At 42.3% G+C, this 18,628-nt stretch overlaps 1 protein-coding gene and 1 long non-coding RNA gene across 2 annotated transcripts in view; one reads left to right on the plus strand and one right to left on the minus strand.

Annotated features, from left to right (window-relative positions):
* Positions 1–2,635: 2,635 nt before the first annotated feature.
* LOC144378111 (uncharacterized) lies at positions 2,636–9,180 on the minus strand. Its single transcript, XR_013439648.1, has 3 exons — positions 8,498–9,180; positions 4,955–5,055; positions 2,636–2,767 (listed from the first exon to the last, which is right to left on the minus strand). It is a non-coding gene; the product is annotated as an uncharacterized LOC144378111 (long non-coding RNA).
* Chmp4b (charged multivesicular body protein 4B) overlaps positions 8,093–18,628 on the plus strand; it is a 41,502-nt gene continuing 30,966 nt past the window's right edge. The window contains exon 1 of the mRNA XM_005329919.5: positions 8,093–8,431. Within this exon, the coding sequence (XP_005329976.1) occupies positions 8,242–8,431 (190 nt within the window). The 5' untranslated portion in view covers positions 8,093–8,241. The remainder of the gene's footprint in view (positions 8,432–18,628) is intronic.

The raw sequence follows: 18,628 nt of genomic DNA on the forward strand, positions 1-18,628 counted from the left end.
CTGTGCCCAGCCAAGACTGAGGCACCTGGAGCCTCTGTGGCCCTTGAGAGAACATAGTACTTGCCAACTGGTCAGTATGTGCTCAGCTGAATGGGCATGGAGTAGGCCCTGCAACCCCCCATCACCTCAAGTGTAGGCCCCTCTCCAACCCGAGGTCTCCCCTACCCCCTGCTCATCCCTCCCAGGTTCTGCTGGGTCGGGTCTGATCTACCCTACTGCTAACTTGACCCACTCCCCAGGGAGGTCACACCTGCTCCTAGACCGACCACACTTCATTTACTTTCCTCTGTGTGCCTGCATCTCTCTGTCCATTCATTCATTAGGATGCAGGCAGGACAGGACAGCGGCCGAGCTGTTGCCCTTTACAATATGAATCCCAGCTCTGCAGCCTACAAACCATGTGACCTTGGAAAGCTGTTCTTCCTGTTTCTCCAGCTCCTAATGTCTAAAATGGGGACCACTTCAGGCACTTGTGTGGGCGAAACAAGATAATGCACGTAGCAAGCTCAGCTCAGTGTCTGGTGTGGCTTAAAAAGTGCTCCATAAGGATTTTCTATTATTTTCTCAGGGTCCAAGTGGCAGCCTCACCACTTAATGATGGTGTGATCTTGGGCAAGTTATTCAACCTCTAAGCTTCTGGTTTTTTTTTCAGCTGTAACCTATCTGCCTCACAGGGCTGTAATTGGGTGATTAAATGATAATTTTTTTTTTGTTTTTTTTAAATTTACTTATTTTTCAGTGTGGTGCTGAGGATCGAACCCAGTGCCTCACATGTGCCAGGCAAGTGTTCTACCACTGAGCCCCAGCCCTAACCCCTAAATGAGATCTTTTGGGGTTATGTATTTAGTGGTGGAGATTGAAACCAGGGCCTTCTGCATGCTCAGCGTTCACTCTCCCACTGAGCCCCAGTTCCAGCCTAAATAGGATATTCTGTGTGAGCTGCCTAACCCAGAGTGGGGGCTCGACAGCTGTTGATTTTTATTCCTATGATGGCTGTATATTTTATAAATACTTATTGGATGCACACTTAGTGTCAGGTACTTTTTTCTGTGTTCTCATTGAATTCTCAGAATGACATGGTGAGGAAGATGATGTCATTTGTTTTACAGATGAGGAAACTGAGGCAAGTAAAGTACATGAAAGAATGCCATAGCCTTGATTTTTTTTTTTTTTTTTTTTTTTTGGTGCTGGGGTTAAACCCAAGGCTTCATATCATGCAAGCTTAGCCTATCTCTGCTCCTGAGCTACACTAGTAGCCCCACAAATCTCCCTGCACCCCAGTTCCAATCTAGAAGTGTATGGTGGGCACCAAAGCATATTCTCTTTTCATTATTTCAACATTTTTTTTAAGAGACAGAGAGAGAGAGAGAGAGAGAGAGAGAGAGAGAGAGAGAGAGAGAGAGAGAGAAAATTTTTAAAAATATTTATTTTACTTTTCGGCGGACACAACATCTTTGTCGGTATGTGGTGCTGAGGATCGAACCCGGGCCTCAGGCATGCCAGGCGAGTGTGGTACCCCTTGAGCCACATCCCCAGCCCACTTCAACATATTTTTAAAAATTGAGATAAAGCCAGGTGTGGCCGCACATGCCTGTGATCCCAGCGGCTCAGGAGGCTGAGGCAGGAGGATCTCGAGTTCAAAGCCCGCCTCAGCAAAAGCAAGGCACTAAGCAACTCAGTGAGACCTGTCTCTAAATAAAATACAGAATAGGTCTGGGGATGTGGCTCAGTGGTTGAGTGCCCCCTGATTTTAATCCTCAGTATCAAAAAAAATGGCATAAAATTCATCATTTCAACTATTTGAACACATATAATCCAATGCTTTTCAGCATATTCACAATTTTGTGTGATAATTACCACTCTCTAGTTCTATTAAATTTTCATCTTCCTAAAAGAAACCCTGTACCCAGGAAGCATTCACTCCTCATTTTCCCTTCCCGATCACCTGACAACCACTAACATGTTATCTCTACAGATTTGCCTATTTTGGACATTTTATATAAATGGAATATAGCATAAGGCCTTTTGTATCTGGTTTCTGTCACTTAGTGCTACATTTTAAAGGTTAATTTATGAATCTAACATGAGTCAGAACTTCATGCCTTTTTATTTGTTTTTTAACTTTTTTCTTTTCTTTTTTTTCATTCCTTTTTTTCAGCCAAATAATATTCCATTGTATGAATATAGAACATTTTGTTTATTCATTACCCATTGCTAGATATCAATGGTGGTTTCCACTTTTTGGCTATTAGGAATAATGTTGCTGTGAACACTGGTGTACAAGTTTTTTTGTGAACATATGTTTCTTGGGTATAAAAGTAGGAGTGGAATTGCTGAGTCATATGGTAACTCTATGATTAGCTTTTTGAAGAGCTGCCAAACTGTTTTCCACGGCAGCAGCATTAGTTTACATCTATCAGCAATATATGAGAATTTCTGTTTTCCACATTCCTGCCAACATTCAATATTTTCTGTTTTGTTGGCTAGTTTCTGCCCTCCTGGTGGGAATGAAGCATCTCACTGTGATATTGGGATTTTCATTTGATTGCTCTAACGACTAATGATGTTAACAATCTTTGGGGCGGGTTGTGCTTATTGACCGTGTAACTTTTTTGAAAAGAGCTCTATTCAAATCTTTTGCTTATGTTTTAATTGGATTATTTGTCTTTTTGTTCTTGAGTTTTAAAAAGTATATTCTGGGGGATGGGGGTGCAGCTCAGTAGTAGAGTGCTTGAATACGCTGGGGTTTATCCTCAGCACTGCAGAACTGCAAAAATAAAATATAAGAAAAAGAAAAAGAAACACACACATGAATATGCTGAATATTAACCTCTAATCAGATATATGATTTGCAAAGATTTTCTTCCAAGATAATCTTGGAAGAAAATAAAAAGATATGAGGGTTATCTTTTCACTTTCTTGATAATTTCTTTTTTTAATATTTATTTTTTAGTTTTTAGGTGGACACAATATCTTTATTTTACATTTATGTGGTGCTGAGAATCGAACCCAATGCCTCGCACATCCTAGATGAACGCGCTACCACTTGAGCCACATCCCCATCCCCTTGATAACTTCTTTTGATGGGCAAAGGAGTTTGTAGGGTTTTATGGTTGTTTCGTTTTGCAGAGCTGGAGATGGAACCCAGGGCCTCACACACGCTAGGCAAATGCTCTACCACTGAGCAATAACCCTAGCCCCCAAAACATTTTTGGTTTTGATGAAGTTCAATATCTATTTTTTTCTTTTATTGCTTTTGCTTCTGCTTCTGGTGTCATATTTAGGAAACTTAACCTAATTCAAGGTCACAGAGTTTACACGTTTCCTTCTAAGAGATTTATAGTTTTAGTTCATATATATATATATATATATATATATATATATATCTCAGATCATGTCATCTGCAAAGTGACATTGTTTTAATTATTTTCTAAATCTGGATCTTTTTTTCTTCTTGTCTAATTTCCCTGGCAAGAACTTTTACTATGGTGTTTTATAGAAGTGATGAGAATAGGTATCTTTATCTTATTCCTGATTAGGAGAGAAACTTCTAGTCTTTCACTACTAAGTATGATATTATCTGGGATTTCTCAGATATATCCTTTAACCAGTTTGAGCAGATCTCTCCTAAAGTTCATTAAATCTTTTTTAATTTTTATTTATTTATTTAATTTTTAAAACACGTTTTTAGTTATCAATGCACCTTTATTTTATTTATGTGAGGTACTGAGAACCGAACCCAGGGCCTCACACATGCTAGGCAAGCATTCTACAACTGAGCCACAACCCCAGCCTTTTAAAATTTTTTTTTAAAATCAGGAGAATATGTTGGTTACATTTGATTGTCTTGGCAACTAAAAATCAGCAAAATCTTCCATATTTAATTTAACATAATTATATGAGACCAAGTTTTATAATAATTAAGGTTTTATTAATTTTTCATTTTTTGACAAGTTTTCTAAGAAGACTACAAATTGATGACTGGGCATCATAAACTGTGTGACCTTGGGTAACTCCTATTATCTTTGGGCTGCACAATAGGAGGTGATATAGTATGCTTATATATTACAGGGCTTTGAAGGATGATGGAGATGAGATAGGATCTTGTATGCAAAGGTATTTTTCAAATAAAACCATATGCTTCTATTGCTGCTCTTACTAGAGATGGCTTTTACATTGCAGTATAACATGTTAGTAAAGTATATACAGTGTGTAAAGGCATTGATCTTATGTGTAAAGACTGGTGAATTCTCATGTACCATGTGAACACCATCGAATCCTGCTATTGAACCTGTCCAATACCTCGTAATTGTATTACCAGAGGTAACCACTGTTCTGACTCCTATCATCATAGATTAGTTTTGCCTATTTAAAAAAATATTTATTTTTTAGTTTTAGGTGGACATAATATCTTTATTTTACATTTATGTGGTGCTGAGGATCGAACCCAGTGCCTCATGCATCCTAGGCGAGCACTCCACCACTGAGCCACAACCCCAGCCCCTTGCCTATTTTGAACATTCTTTTTTAAAATTTTGTTTTTAGTTGTTGATAGACAATTAAATTTTTTATTTACATGCGGTGCTGAGAATCGAACCCAGTGCCTCACATATGGCAGGCAATTGTGCTACTGCTGAGCCACAATCCCAGCCCCTTGAACATTTTTTTTGTGTGTATGTGTGCCAGGGATTGAACTCGGGACACTTGGCCACTGAGCCACATCCCCAGCTTGCACATTCTTAATAGGCTTTTATATCTGCTTTCTTTCACTCATTATAATACCTGTTAGTCTTCCAAGCATACATGTACTGGTGGCTTATTCTTTTTCACATAGTTTTAAATGAACTAATACCAGTTGGTCAAGGTTTGAAAAGGCTGTGCATTTGCACAAGAGACCAGAAAACTAAAGCCCAAGGCTCCCCGTTGATAAGCAGTTCACCCTGTGAGTCCTCACCATGGCAGCTGAATCCTCAGCCAAGATGCAGCTTCCTTTGCCCAGGTGTCACCACTTCCCATCCTGCATCCTAGGCGAACATTGATCTTGACATTTTTTTCCTGAGGAAGGAAAAAAATTATTCTTAACCAAGGTGAGTCCTGAGGTCGGCTCAAAATTATTCTTAACCAAGCAGCGCAGGTATGCCAATTGCTTAAGGGCTGGTACTTGAGGTTAAATTTGAGTTTTCTGCTGTAATATTCCCAAGACATTTTTCTGGGTTCACAGAGTTATGACATGAGGGGCTCAGCTTGCCCCACAGCACTGTGAGACTGTGGATGGTGAGGTCTGCAGCACCTGCCTCTTCATATATTTTTTGGGTAAATGGCTCAAACCTAGCAAATCTTTTATTACCTGTGTGCCTTCGAGCATGACTTAGATAAGAGGTAAGGGTGCAGACTGCTTAGATCTGAAGTGGTTGTTGTACCCATTATGGGGCTTAGTTGAAACATCCTTGGTTCTTTCTCTCTCTCTCTGTCTGTGTGTGTTTACTTTGATGAAAACATTGCAATGTCTCAATTACAGAGCAAATACAAGTGTGACTTATATTTCACAGTGCATGCTGCTTTGAGTTCTTGACAGTTCTAGCATGTCTTCCACATTTGAAAATGTCTTCCAACATGGAAAGTTGGGTGACATAAACTCTACCCCTCTGGGAGTGGCTGTCTGTATGTGCAGGTGGGCGTTGTGGCATATTGAAACAACAACAACAATATCCAGGGCGTGGTTATTATTTATATGTGGATCGTAGCCAAAGGAGGAGACAAGACTCATCTATATTTTCTCATGTAATAGAGGAGAAGTTCATTAAATTCTCATTTATTTAAAATTCTTTTTTTTCCAAGTAACTTAGAAAGGTCCAGGGAGGAATAAAAGACCTTTGAGAAATCATATTTTTCTTTATTGTAGAACACTTCAGATCTGATTTACTCTGTTCATGTGAGTCTAACAAATGCAAAAGATTGAAAGCAGCAAATTAGAATGATGTATTTGGAGAAGAATCGGCTATTAATGGTGGAGAAGTGATTCTTTTTGTTTGTTTTTGCAGTGCTGGGGATGAAACTCAGGCCTTTGTACACTCTACCACTCAGCTCTAGCCTTATCTACAGTTCTGAGAAGTGATTCTTTTTTTTTAAATTTTTTATATATTTTTTTATTTTTTAATATTTATTTCTTTTTAGTTCTTGGCGGACACAACATCTTTGTTTGTATGTGGTGCTGAGGATCGAACCCAGGCCGCACGCATGCCAGGCGAGCGCGCTACCGCTTGAGCCACATCCCCTGCCCCTGAGAAGTGATTCTTGACAGCAAAGATAAGGAATAACAATGAAATGCAGCCCTAGAACTGGTGGGGCATATTTACTGCACAGGGAAAAAATTCTCAACACTTTTGTTACTTTTGAAAGTGCTGGGTTGCCCCCTGCTTTAATTATAATTGCCCATAATGATGATTCATAATGCTTAGGAATAATACACTGCCCCCCCCACCACCACTGTGGATTGAACCCAGGGGCCCTCTACCACTGAGCTACATCCCCAGTCCTTCTTGATTTTGATTTTGAGACAGGGTCTCACTGATTGCTAAAACTGGCCTCAAACTTGCAATCCTCCTGCCTTAGCCTTCAGAGTTTCTGGGATTACAGGTAAGCATCACCACACTTGGCTCAAATACACATTTCTGAGTGCTTCTGCCTGCTGTGTGCCAGGTCTATGTTAAGTAAGCAGTTTACATTCCCTATCTCACATGAAGTTCTAGGAGGTCCTGTTTGTCAGATCAGGCTGGGCAGGCAGCAACCAAAGTTGGCAGATTTAAAAGGGCCGCTGAACAGGCTTTATTGAGATATCACTCCTAGGCGGAACCATCAGACCCACAGATGGGACAGGGGGAAGAGTCTGAGGAGAAACCGCGTGGAAGCTCCACCGGACTGGACTTTTATGGGGCTTACAGCAGGAAGGGAAGGGCTTGGGACAGGAAAAGGTGTCTCTAGGGTCCCTTGCCCCCTTGGAGTTGGTCAGGGGAGTTGGCTGAACTCCAGGATTGGCCAGGGGGTCCTGCTGATTGACAGGCGTTAGTCAGGAGATCTGGCTGATTGACAGGCGTTTCCGCAGCATCTGATTGATGTTCAAAGCAGCGCGGGCTGCTTTGTTCTAAGTTGCCACTAAGTTGCCACCAAGTCGCTGCCACGGACCTAACACTGTTATCATCATGTTCAGTTACAGTTGCAGAAAGCGAGGCACACAGGGTAGGGGAAGTAACTTGCCCAAGTGGTCAAGGCAAATTTTGAAGCCTTGCAGTTTAAGTACTGTGCCAAGGTAGTTAGCCTCTCCCTGATTTCAAGAAACCTGTTAGGGGTGTGAAGAGTAGAAAGGCATTACATGTAGAGGGAACAGCATTTGTAAAAATAGGGCTAGTACATTAAGCTAGTTTGTGTCGCTCAGTTCTGAGTCTTGGTTTGCTCATCTACAAAACAGGAACATGTATTATCTATCATGGGCTGCTTATGGGATTTAAATATGATAATATATGTAAAACACTTTTCACAATATGTAGTTCATAGAATGTGCCCATTAATTATATAATAATAATATCACATAATATATAGTACACACTATATATTACATATAGCATTTAACATAACAACTATAATATTTTATAACATTAAATATAATATTTAATAATTATCATATAATATATAACATAACATAATATTATATTATTATATTATAAATATAATTATAATAATTATTATTTTAGGCGCTAGGATCGCACTCAGGGCTCTAACATCATCCAACAACTCCTGTCTTTTTAATACAACATCCCCAACTCCTATCTTTTTAATACTGTTAATTCCCTTCCTGTTCTTCCAGTCCTACAGAAATTTAGTCCTAGGGGACTACATTTCCCAGCATGCCACCTCGCCCTTTGACCCCAGCGATACCAAAAAGGTGCGCCGTGGAGCGCCTCAAGCCGGAAGACTATAGCCTCCCGGCATGCAGCGCGGCCCCCACCATTAGATTCGAGGCGCCGCCAGCACGTTGCACACCGGGAGTTGTAGTCGGCGGCGCGTTGCCCTGACGCCGGCCGGGCCGGGCGTGGGGGCCTGTGGGAGGTGGCGCGGCCGGGCCCAGCTGCGGGGCGGAGGCGGAGGAGAGGCCTGCGGCGGCAGGGAGCGGCGGGGCCGGGAGCGGGCGCCGGAGCCGAGCCGAGCCGGAGCGGGCGGCGAAGGCCGCCTCGGCTAGCAGCAACCATGTCGGTGTTCGGGAAGCTGTTCGGAGCTGGAGGGGGTAAGGCCGGCAAGGGCGGCCCGACCCCCCAAGAGGCCATCCAGCGGCTGCGGGACACGGAGGAGATGCTAAGCAAGAAACAGGAGTTCCTGGAGAAGAAGATCGAACAGGAGCTGACGGCCGCTAAGAAGCACGGCACCAAAAACAAGCGCGGTGAGTCACCCGGGCCCCACCACCTCCCCACTCGCTCCCCTCAGGCTCCCCGGGCCCGGACTCTACCTTCGTCTGATTCGCCTCAGGGTCTTCTACGACCCTGGAACTCTTTCCCGTCAGATCCCCTTCTGTGGCCTTCCGGGTCGGGACGCCTCTGACCTCTTCAGTATCTCCCGACCCTGGGCTCTTCCACACCAGACTCATGCCACCCCTCTCCCCTCCGGCTCTCCTCACCCTGCCAGGCCCTTCAGACCCTGATCTGGCAGCACTTGCCTTCTGTTCCTGTCTGTTCCTCCTTTTCCTCTGTTTGTTCTCACCCACCTTCCCGGCCACTGCTTCTGACCCTTCTTGGCTCCTGTCTGCTCCCCCATCCTAACATTTAAGTGCTTCCTGGCCCCACCCCTGCCCTCTCCCGACCCCTACGTGGAGTCTTTGAGCTGCCCTTAGCCCCTTCCCTACCCCTGACTCAGGGTTCTCCTTGAAAACTCTCCTCGATGGAGAGAAAAGAAGATTGGGGGACAGGAGGCCCCCCTGGTTTCAGCTCTGTTTACATTCTAAGTGAACTTGAACAAGTTGCTTTCCCCTGAGACCTCAGTTTCCCCATCCATCAGCTAGGGTTTGGCCTCCATGAGGCCTAAGGTGTCCTCCAGCTCTGTGATTCACTTTTGGTTGCCTCAGCTTGGCTTTATCAGTTTCCTCGTATTGCAGTCCTATGACTCACTGCTTCCCCATCGCTTCTGAACTAGAAATATGGACTCCAAGCCTCGTTGGCCAGACTCCTCCCCAGTCCACACTCCCGGTTGTTGATCTTTGAGGCACTTTACTTTACTTCTTGTTGTTTTATTGCATTCTGAGCAAGTACTTTTTATTTTTCTTGAGTGAGATGAATGTGAAAATGCTTTGACAACTGTAAAGTTTGTTATTTTTTGTTACTGTAATGTGAGAAAGAATCATAGTAGTGGCAGTGCTTCCCCTCAAAGAGGGCAGAAATGAGAGGGGTTTAAGAGTCAAACAAGTATTTAACTTAGAAGTCAGCTAGCAAAGTCTGTAGTGTGACCTTGAGCTAGTTAATTTACCCTTCTGAAAAGAAGATCTTGGATTCATAGTGCTCAGCACATAGTAGGAGCTAAATAGATGTTTTTGCCATTTTAAAAAAGAAAGTATTGTGTATCCCAAGAATACTATTCTGCAATAATCAACAAACATTCTGGAAATTCTTCCTGAGTGCCTAATGGTGTACTCATAGGGGTGAACAAAACATGACCTCCACCCCAGTGGGGGAGAGACAGATACAGAACAATAAATGAAGAAAGTATTCATTTTGGAGATGGAATTAAGTACTGAACAAGAAAAACAGGTGATGGGTAGGAGGGATGTCACTTTTGATAGAATGATCAGGGAAGGCCTCTTTGAAAAGGTAAAGTTTGAACTGAGCCTTGAGAGGAAGGAGGAGCCTTCTAGGCTGGGAGGAGTGCAAGGGAAAAGGCCAGGAAGTTGGCCAAAAGAGGAAGAAAGCAAAAGAAGTGTAGTGATTGAAGGGAGAGTAATGTGAAATAAGGAGAAGGTCCAATTGGACCTTCAACTTAGAATCCAAACTTTTCAGTTGTAAGTTCAAGGATTGGATTCTAAGTGGATAGAAGAATTTTGGAGGGTTTTATGTTGGAGTGTGCCCTAATCAGTGATAAGAGTTTTAAAACATTGTCTAACTGCTCTTTGGAAAGTGGGAGGGGATGAGGGCTGGAATAAGGAGGTGGGTCATCTGGCAGTTGTAGATGTCCATCTGAGGCCTTGACTCCAGTTGTAACTATGGAGATAGAGAGCAGGCTGTATTTTGCTGTCACTAGCTTTTTTCTCTGAGAACTCTCCCTTGATTAGGATTCTGTTATTTGCCAGTGGTAATTAGAATCATGGTTTCTGCCTGTCTTGCACTGTGGAAAGCTTGTCCTGTTGCAGGGTAGTGGAGGAGGTTTCAGTTTACCTCCTCTCCCATCTGAGAGAGCAGTTGTCCTGTAGTTTCTGCAGTTGTACAGGTGATTGAATTGGCTTTCAGGAGGTTTGGAGAAAGGCTGCTGGCATGCTGGAACATCAGTCTCACTTGGCAATTACTGTTCAAAGTAGTCTTTTTTTTTTGAATCCTCCTGCCTCAGACTTTTATGTAGCTGGGATTTCAGGTGTGCACCACTGGGCTGGGTTCTAGTCTGTCCTTGAGTTAGCCTGTCTTTTTGTTACTGTCCTCTGTAATAGAATGTTTCTGTGAGGTGTTAACACCACCACCTACATACCAATCACTCATCATAATCATTGACCTGCTACAGTGCTAGGACCTTGAGCTTCAGAGATGAGCAGACACTGTGCCTGCCCTCCAGGAAGTCAGGATTGGAAGTGTGGGGGTGGGGGAGGGTGGAGAGTAATTATGTCAGTGCTAAAGCATGAGTGTGTATGATGGCTGAGGCTGAAGAGGTGAGTTCCTGTGGAAGGGCTGTTACGGGCTTTGCAGAGGAAGGAGAATGAGGTGGGCCGTCAGTTTACCTCCTCTCCTATACTCATTAGCATAAATAAAGGAGTGTAGACTGACCAGGAAGGGACTGAGAGGCAGGAATACAGTAAGGGATGGATAGAATCTCAAAGGCCTGGATTTGAGCTATAATTTCATTACTTTCTAGCTGTGTGTCAGGGGCAGGTTACTCCAAGCCTCTGAGTCTTCCTCTATAAACCACGGTTCTAGTCTTTGCCTTATAGGATTGAAATATGTTATGTATGCAAAGCTCTTAGCATAGTGCCTGCCATATGGTGAGAGATCAATAAATGCCCTCCATTATCATTATCACTGGGAGACCTGCAGTTTTTCAGGTGGGAACAGAGGGCCCAGAGTAGAAGCATGGAAAACAGAAAGAGAAATAACACATGTCAGGGACTTCTGAAGGAGAATCAAGGAAGACTTGGTGATTTAATGGAATTGTGGGAGTGGGTCGGATGAAGGAGAGAGAAGAACAACTCCAAAGTTTACAGTTTGGGCTGTTGTAGATGGTGATGCCATTAAGCAAGCCGGGAAACGGGGAGAAGTGTCATAACAGTACAGAAGTTTATGAAACTCTTACATTCGAGGCTCACAGCAGGAAGTTATGATCATGCTCACCACTGTGTTCCCAGCACAGTGCCTGGCATTTGGTTAATGCTCAGTGTTGTGGGTGTGTTCTGGTGTTCCCATTGTACAGAGAGGAGAATGAGGCTTAAGGGGGTGGGACTTAACTCAGAGGCTAATGTATTTGGTGGCTGCGGGCTTCTTGCATTCAATTTATTCCCATGATCTCCAGAGGTATCATCATGGCCTTTGTTATTGCTTAGTTTATTAAATGCCCCACCTGTACAAGGTGTGGTGCTAAGTGAGAAAGAAATGAGAGAAAAGTGAGACGGGACCAAGCCTTGTCCTACAGAATATGTAGCCAAATGTGGAAGCTATCTTGGTGGTGTGCACATTAGAAAGATAATAAACGGCTCTTTGAACAAACTTTTGCAGTGTATCCCAGGCATTTGTTTCAGGTAGAGGCCTACAGCAAAATTTGGTGTACATGTTTTGTTCTAAATTTATTTCCCATTCCTTTTGCCATGTATTTATTCCCAAGAATGTGGCAGGCTGACATCTATCTATCTATCTATTTATTGTGCCAGGGATTATACCTAGAGGTGCTTTATCTCCGAGCTACATCCCAAACCCTTTTTATTTTAATTTTGAGACAGGGTCTCACGAAGTTGCTTAGGGCCTTGCTAAGTTGCTGAGGCTGCCTTTGAATTTGCAATTCTCCTGCCTCAGCCTCCCAAGCCACTGGGATTACAGGCATGTGCCATTGTGCTCAGTAGGCTGTGTTTTAGGCCTCATGCTCAGTGCTGGGATACAGAGACGACTGGATGCGGTCCCTGCCAACAAGAGACTTAAATATCACTTATGAGATAATATTCTCACATGGCTCTAGTGAGGATTAGCTAAGATAATGTAGGAAAGGGTGTGGCATGTTGTGGATAACGAGTGAGTGTGTTTTCTTTGAGTTTCTGATAAAGTTATTATTGATCAGACTTTTGTGGTTTAATTGTCAAATGGTGAAGTTTTTTCACTGAGAGCTGAATGAAAAACAGGATCATGTTCTGGGTGAGCTAATAAGAATCACCCAAACTTACGTCTTTTTTGGTACCTTTATAAACAGTTCTGTTGGTTTTCTACCTAAAAAAGATAATGAAACGTAAGACTCTTTTCTTTCTTTTTTTTTTGCTGTACTAGGAAATCATTGAGCTATATATTTGATCTGTATCTTTGATCCTTTATGTTTCATTTTAAGATGGGGTCTTACTAAGTTGCTGAAGTTAACCTCAAACTTGCCATACTGCTACATCAGCCTCCTGAGCAGCAGGGAGTACAGGTATGTGCTGTTGTGCCCAGCTACAGATCAGTTTCTTTTTATGACATGGTAACAAGTTAAGGAAAAAAATTTACCCTAGGTGGTTCAGATTTTACCCACCTCCCTTTTTTCCCCTGTTTTAATTAATAAATTGGAAAATGATTTGTAGAAAGGACCTTACTTCAACAAGAGAATTGTGTGAGATTAGGAAATGGAGACTGGGTATCTCAAACACCCTACATTGGTACATTTCTGTGGATTTATGGATGCAAATCAGTTCATTTGCAGGTTAATTTAGGTTCAGCTGAGAATGTTGATGGATTTAAAGAGGCCAGGAGCTCGTGGGAAATATATCCTCATTAAGTTCTTGTTCATTGCTGGAACAAGGGTGGCATTCTCATATTTAATAAAGTCACTCTAAAACATTAGCATATGGGAAGACATCTTCATAAGTTAAATTTATAGTGAACATGGCCTTTTGATTCTCTGGCATTTCAAGATATCAGGTTGAAAACCACAGCATCTTAATGGTATACGTGCCAACAGGAGCTCCTATCCCAGAAACCCAGAGGTGGAAAACCTGAAACCCACCCAGGGAACTGAGCAGTGGGAATTTCCCTTAGTGATATTGAAATTTCTCATTAGAAGAAATAGTTGGCCAGATTGGGTTTGCTTTACTTCTTAAGACAGATGGAGTGTCAGAGTGGCCCTATGTTTTGGCTGTACAAACATGCTGGCGCCTTTGATTCAAATGACAAAATCTTTTCTTGCCCCATTTGGCAGGGAGATTAAATATTTTTAAGTGCCTGCTGGAGTAGGTTTATAATGTGATTTGAAATTCAAGATAGATTTCGCTTGGAAATTTAACCAAATATGAGGACCTTTAAGCTGGCCCATTGTGCTGGGGGAGATCTTGAGTTGTCCAGAGTTGTAACTGAGTGTGGGGAGTGAGGTCCCAGAGAACAGTCTGTGATGTAGACAGGCCACCAGTCTCTGAGGCAGAAAGCCAGGATCTCACTTATTTCCAGTGGTCAGAGCCCTGACATGGAGTCAGGGCCCACTGGGAGGAACAAAGATCTGAAAACATAGTCCTCTTGCTCAGAATTGTTTTGTGCTGTTCCAGTCTTGAGAGAGGATTCTCCCAAACAACTTTAGATTGGTCATTTTAAGGAAAGATGAGTATATTTGCAAGGAAAATTTAAGCACACCAAGGGGAAACAACAGATCTGGCTGTTATGGTACTTACCTGCTCTTAAGGTGTTGAGCTCAAGTTAGCTGCCTTCTGGAAGGAAGGCAGCGTGGTGGTGTAGGCAAAAGATTTCCAGTTCACATACAACTTTACTACTTACCAGCAGTTACTACCCTCTTCTGAGTTTCGTTTTCCCATGGGTTTAAAGCAAATACTACTACTTTCTTCATAGGCTTCTTGTGAGGGTCTGGAATAAGTGGTGTGTGTATATAAAGTGTCTAGCAGAGGGGCTGGCACACAGAAGAGAGGTGTTTCCTTGGCTTCCTCCATATAGTCTTATGCAGAGTAAGGGTTTAAAGGGGGATAAGACCCTGCCTTCTCACAAGGACGCAATAGTTCAGCAAGAAAAACCCACACTGGTACAAGTAACCATGATGAAAGACAAACCATAGTAAGGTACAAGTGAAGCATTTGAAAAAATCATAGCGGGAAGAGATAATTCTTCTGGGATTGGCGGGGTTGATTTTACCCAGCACCCATCCAAGCCCAGATTCCCTTTGTAAGTATTCCTGCCTAGTGATTAACCTCCAATTGAACCCCTCTGCTAACAGCATCTGTATTAGGTGCTCTGTCCTCGCACATCACAGCCTACTCTGTCTTTGGACAGCTCTGACTGTGAAATCACCTTTTTATTTGAAACTGAGGTCTGATTTCTATAGTGTTTACCTTGGATACAGATTGGGGTGGTAGCTTTGTAGGGGAGCAACCTGGGCTGGTGGAGTCATATTGGAGATGAAATGTCTGGGGGCAAATCCCAGCTCAGACATTAGACAACTGTAAACTGGAAAACAGGCTGTTGTTAATTCTTCATCCTGGGGCCACAGAGATTGGATCTGATCCCCCTTCGAGGTGACAGATGGAGAAAGATGGTGCTTATTTCTTAAGCCTGCACTTCTCTGGGATAGACCTCAGTTCCCTTGATTATTCATTACATAGTGTTTCTGTTCCTTCCTTGTGATTGTCCTCTAGATACACTCCTGTTCACATGTTGCTCTTGTAGTATGCTCTCGTAGTGTGCGGTGGGCAGAGCTGAATACTCAGAATATTCCAGCCAGGGTCTGAGTGGCACAGACCAGAACATACAGGGTCAAGTCATTTGTTTAGGAGTTAAATTAATTCTGTAGCTTTTTGGTCCTGATAATTTCCATATTACTGAGACAGATCCCCCACCACAACCAAAAAGCAATCCTACTTTCCTGTGGCCTTTTGATAATAAAGTAATGTTTAGGGGCTGGGGTTGTTGCTCAGCGGTAGAGCACTCACCTAGCTTGGGCGGAACCCGGGTTCAGTCCTCAGCACCACATAAAAATAAAGGCATTGTGTTGTGTCCATCTACACCTAAAAAATAAGTATTAAAAAAAAAAAGAAAGAAATGTTTAGATTCTGTATAGCCATTCCATTTTGTGTGTGTGTGCGCGCGCGCGCGCGCGCATGTGCTGGGGATTAGACTTAGAGCCTCACATGCTGAATACATACTCTACCATTGAGCTCCACCCTCAGCCCCTTATTCAGCCCTCTTCTTCTTCTTCTTCTTCTTCTTTTTTTTTTTTTTTGTAGTTTTAGATGGACAGCATGCCTTTATTATTTGTTAATTTTTATGTGGTGCTAAGGACTAGTGCATCGCAAGTGGTAGGCAAGTGCTCTGCCCCTGAGCTAGCTATAGCTTCAACCCCTTTTTAAAGAGTCAAGAACCCAGCATGGTGGCACATGCCTATAATCCCAGCAGCTTGGGAGGTTGAGGCAAGATTGCAAGTTCAAGGCGAGCCTCAGCAACTTAATGAGACCCTGTCCTAAAATAAAAAATAAAAGGAGGCTGGGGATGTGGCTCAGTAGTTAAGTGCCTCTGAGTCAAAGCCTAGTACCAAAAAAAAAAAAAAAAAAAAAAAGAAAGAAAGAAAAAAAAAGTCTTAGCTGAAGAATTGAAAGATTGAGGTGTACGTGAGCTCTGGGCGCGGTGGTGCACACTTTTAGTCCCAGCGCCTAGGAGGGTTAAGACAGGAGGATTGCAAAATTGAGACCATCCTAGGCAATTTCAAAAGAAAAAATAAGGGCTGGTGATGTAACTCAGTAGTAAGAATGCCCTGGGTGCAAAACCCAATACCCCAATACCTAAAAAAAAAAAAAAAAAAAAAGAATAAGAAAACAAATAAACAGGGACTGGGGATATAGCTCAGTTGGTAGAGTGCTTGCGTCACATGCACAAGGCACTGGGTTGAATCCTAGCAAAACACACACACAAATAAATAAATAATAATAACATAAAAAATTCTTATTAAAAGAAATAAACACGAAGTTAACATGAAGAACTGACAGGCTTTATTCTCCCATAATTCAACCTCTCTTTCTTTCTTTTTCTTTTTTTTAAAGAGAGAGTGAGAGAGGAGAGAGAGAGGGAGAGAATTTTTAATATTTATTTTTTAGTTCTCGGCGGACACAACATCTTTGTTGGTATGTGGTGCTAAGGATCGAACCCGGGCCGCACACATGCCAGACGAGCGCGCTACCGCTTGAGCCACATCCCCAGCCCCTCTCTTTCTTTCTTAAAGGGCAAAACTGCCTAGAGAATTTATTTGAGATGGGGGGAGCTATATATCCCTTTGGTTGTGGCTATTTAGCTCAAAAGTTTAGTGACACGGCATAGTGAAAGGTGCTGGTTTGGGGGTCAGAAGACTTGTGAGTTCACATTCTATCTCTGCCACTTGGTAGTTTTGTAATTCCAGGCAAGTTTCCTTGTATCCCTAAGCAGTAATTGTCACTGTTGTCACTTCATCGCTGAGCTATATCCCCAGTTCTTTTTATCTTTTATTTTGAGGCAGGATGTCACTAAGTTACTGAAGCCGTCCTTGAACTTATGATCCTTCTGCCAAGTCTCTGGGATTACAGGTGTGTACCACCATGCCTGGTGAGCAGTAGCTTCTAAAACTGCAAAAATCAGATCACAGTATTATATGGCTTTGGTGCAAATGGTGGTCTGTGGAAATTTCTGGGAATTTGCCACAAATGCATACTCCAAGGCCATATCTTAACTTACTGAAGCAGAACCTGCTGTTTCATGAGATTCCCTAGGTGGTTTGTATACTGATTAAAGTTTAGGGTATTTTGAAGCTGATTCCAGTGTTGAAATACTGTTTGGGGATTCCAGTGTTAAAATTTAATATTTTTAGTCTTAATGCTGCATAGATGGACATTTGCATTTAATTTCATGTTTTTTTTTTTTTTTAAGTAGCTGGAAACTTTTGCTTCATTCCTGAATCCATTTGATAAGATAAGCATATTTTAAGTGGAGCTATGTGCCAGATACTGTCCTAGTTGCTAGGTAAGTGCAGACAAGTCAGGTCATTATTGTCTCTGAGGAGCTTGTAGTCTAACAGGCAGGTAAATAGATAATTGGGGGTACAGTGTGATCTGTTCTGGAGGCATGTTGAGAATCTAGAGTACTTGACATGCAGTAGAGGGAGCTGAAGCAGTTTCAGCTACATTGGAGGGGCCTCCAGTCTATTTTATTGAATAGTTATTTTGGAGAGTAGTGAAATGTTAATTTAGAAAGGAACTCAAAATGTGCATATCGATAGGAAAAGTGTTTTGAGAAATAAAAAAAAAACAGTAACAAGGAAATATATGTAGTAGTTTTTAAAAGCACTTTATCTGAATCAGAAACCCCTAGAGTGGCGGGGGGGCATAAGAACGGATCAATGTTTAATTTAGGTTAGTCATAAAATAATTAGCCTTGGAATACTAAATTTAAGACATAGTATATTCTGATAATTAATTTGTCTTGCTTCCTACAAAAAGAAGCAGGATCTAAGAAATCTAAGGAATGTTTTCTCTGTTAGTCTGCATAAGCAGGACTGTAAATTCCTTGTTGTACTCCTATAAGATCTGATAATTATAAAAGTAAAAGCAAGTCTTGTCCATGTGTGTAACTTGGCAGCTGTTCCCTGCAGAGGCTTTGAGAGGAGTTGCTGCCCAGACTAGGCACCCAGAATGAAGTGTTTACTTTGTGACTTCCCCATTGGGGTGAAGAAGTAGATTGTGTTAGTGTCCCAGTGTTCTTAGAATTTGAAGTCATTGACTGGCAAAGCTGACATTTAAAACCCAAATGATTGCTAGTTTTTAATTCTTCCTCCAGGGCTGGGGATATAGCTCAGTTGGTAGAGTGCCTGCCTCGCATGCATAACGCCCTGGGTTCAAAAAAAAAGAAAAAAAAAAGAAGCTAATTCTTCTCTAGTGGGTCAGTGGCTTTCACCTCTCCAGAGCATTTCTCCCCTTAGAGTCTTACACACAGGTAGTTCATTGTCACTGATTTCTTGGCAAGTCTGGAGATAGAAGATTTGAGTGTCAAGTTGTAAATGCATAGGTAGCCTTCTGTGGTCAAATGCAAGGAGGGAACTGGTGTCATCCTGCTTTCCATACAGCTCAGGACTCCTAGTTGACAGGGCAGCAGGACTCATAGCTTTCACACAGTCCTTCGCTCCACCCCCCCCCCAAAAAAAAAAAAAAAAAAACCTAGGAATTGAACCCAGGGATTTATACATTTTAGGCATGGATTCTACCACT

This window comes from Ictidomys tridecemlineatus, chromosome 5 (assembly GCF_052094955.1).
Source record: "Ictidomys tridecemlineatus isolate mIctTri1 chromosome 5, mIctTri1.hap1, whole genome shotgun sequence".
NCBI lineage: Eukaryota > Metazoa > Chordata > Mammalia > Rodentia > Sciuridae > Ictidomys > Ictidomys tridecemlineatus.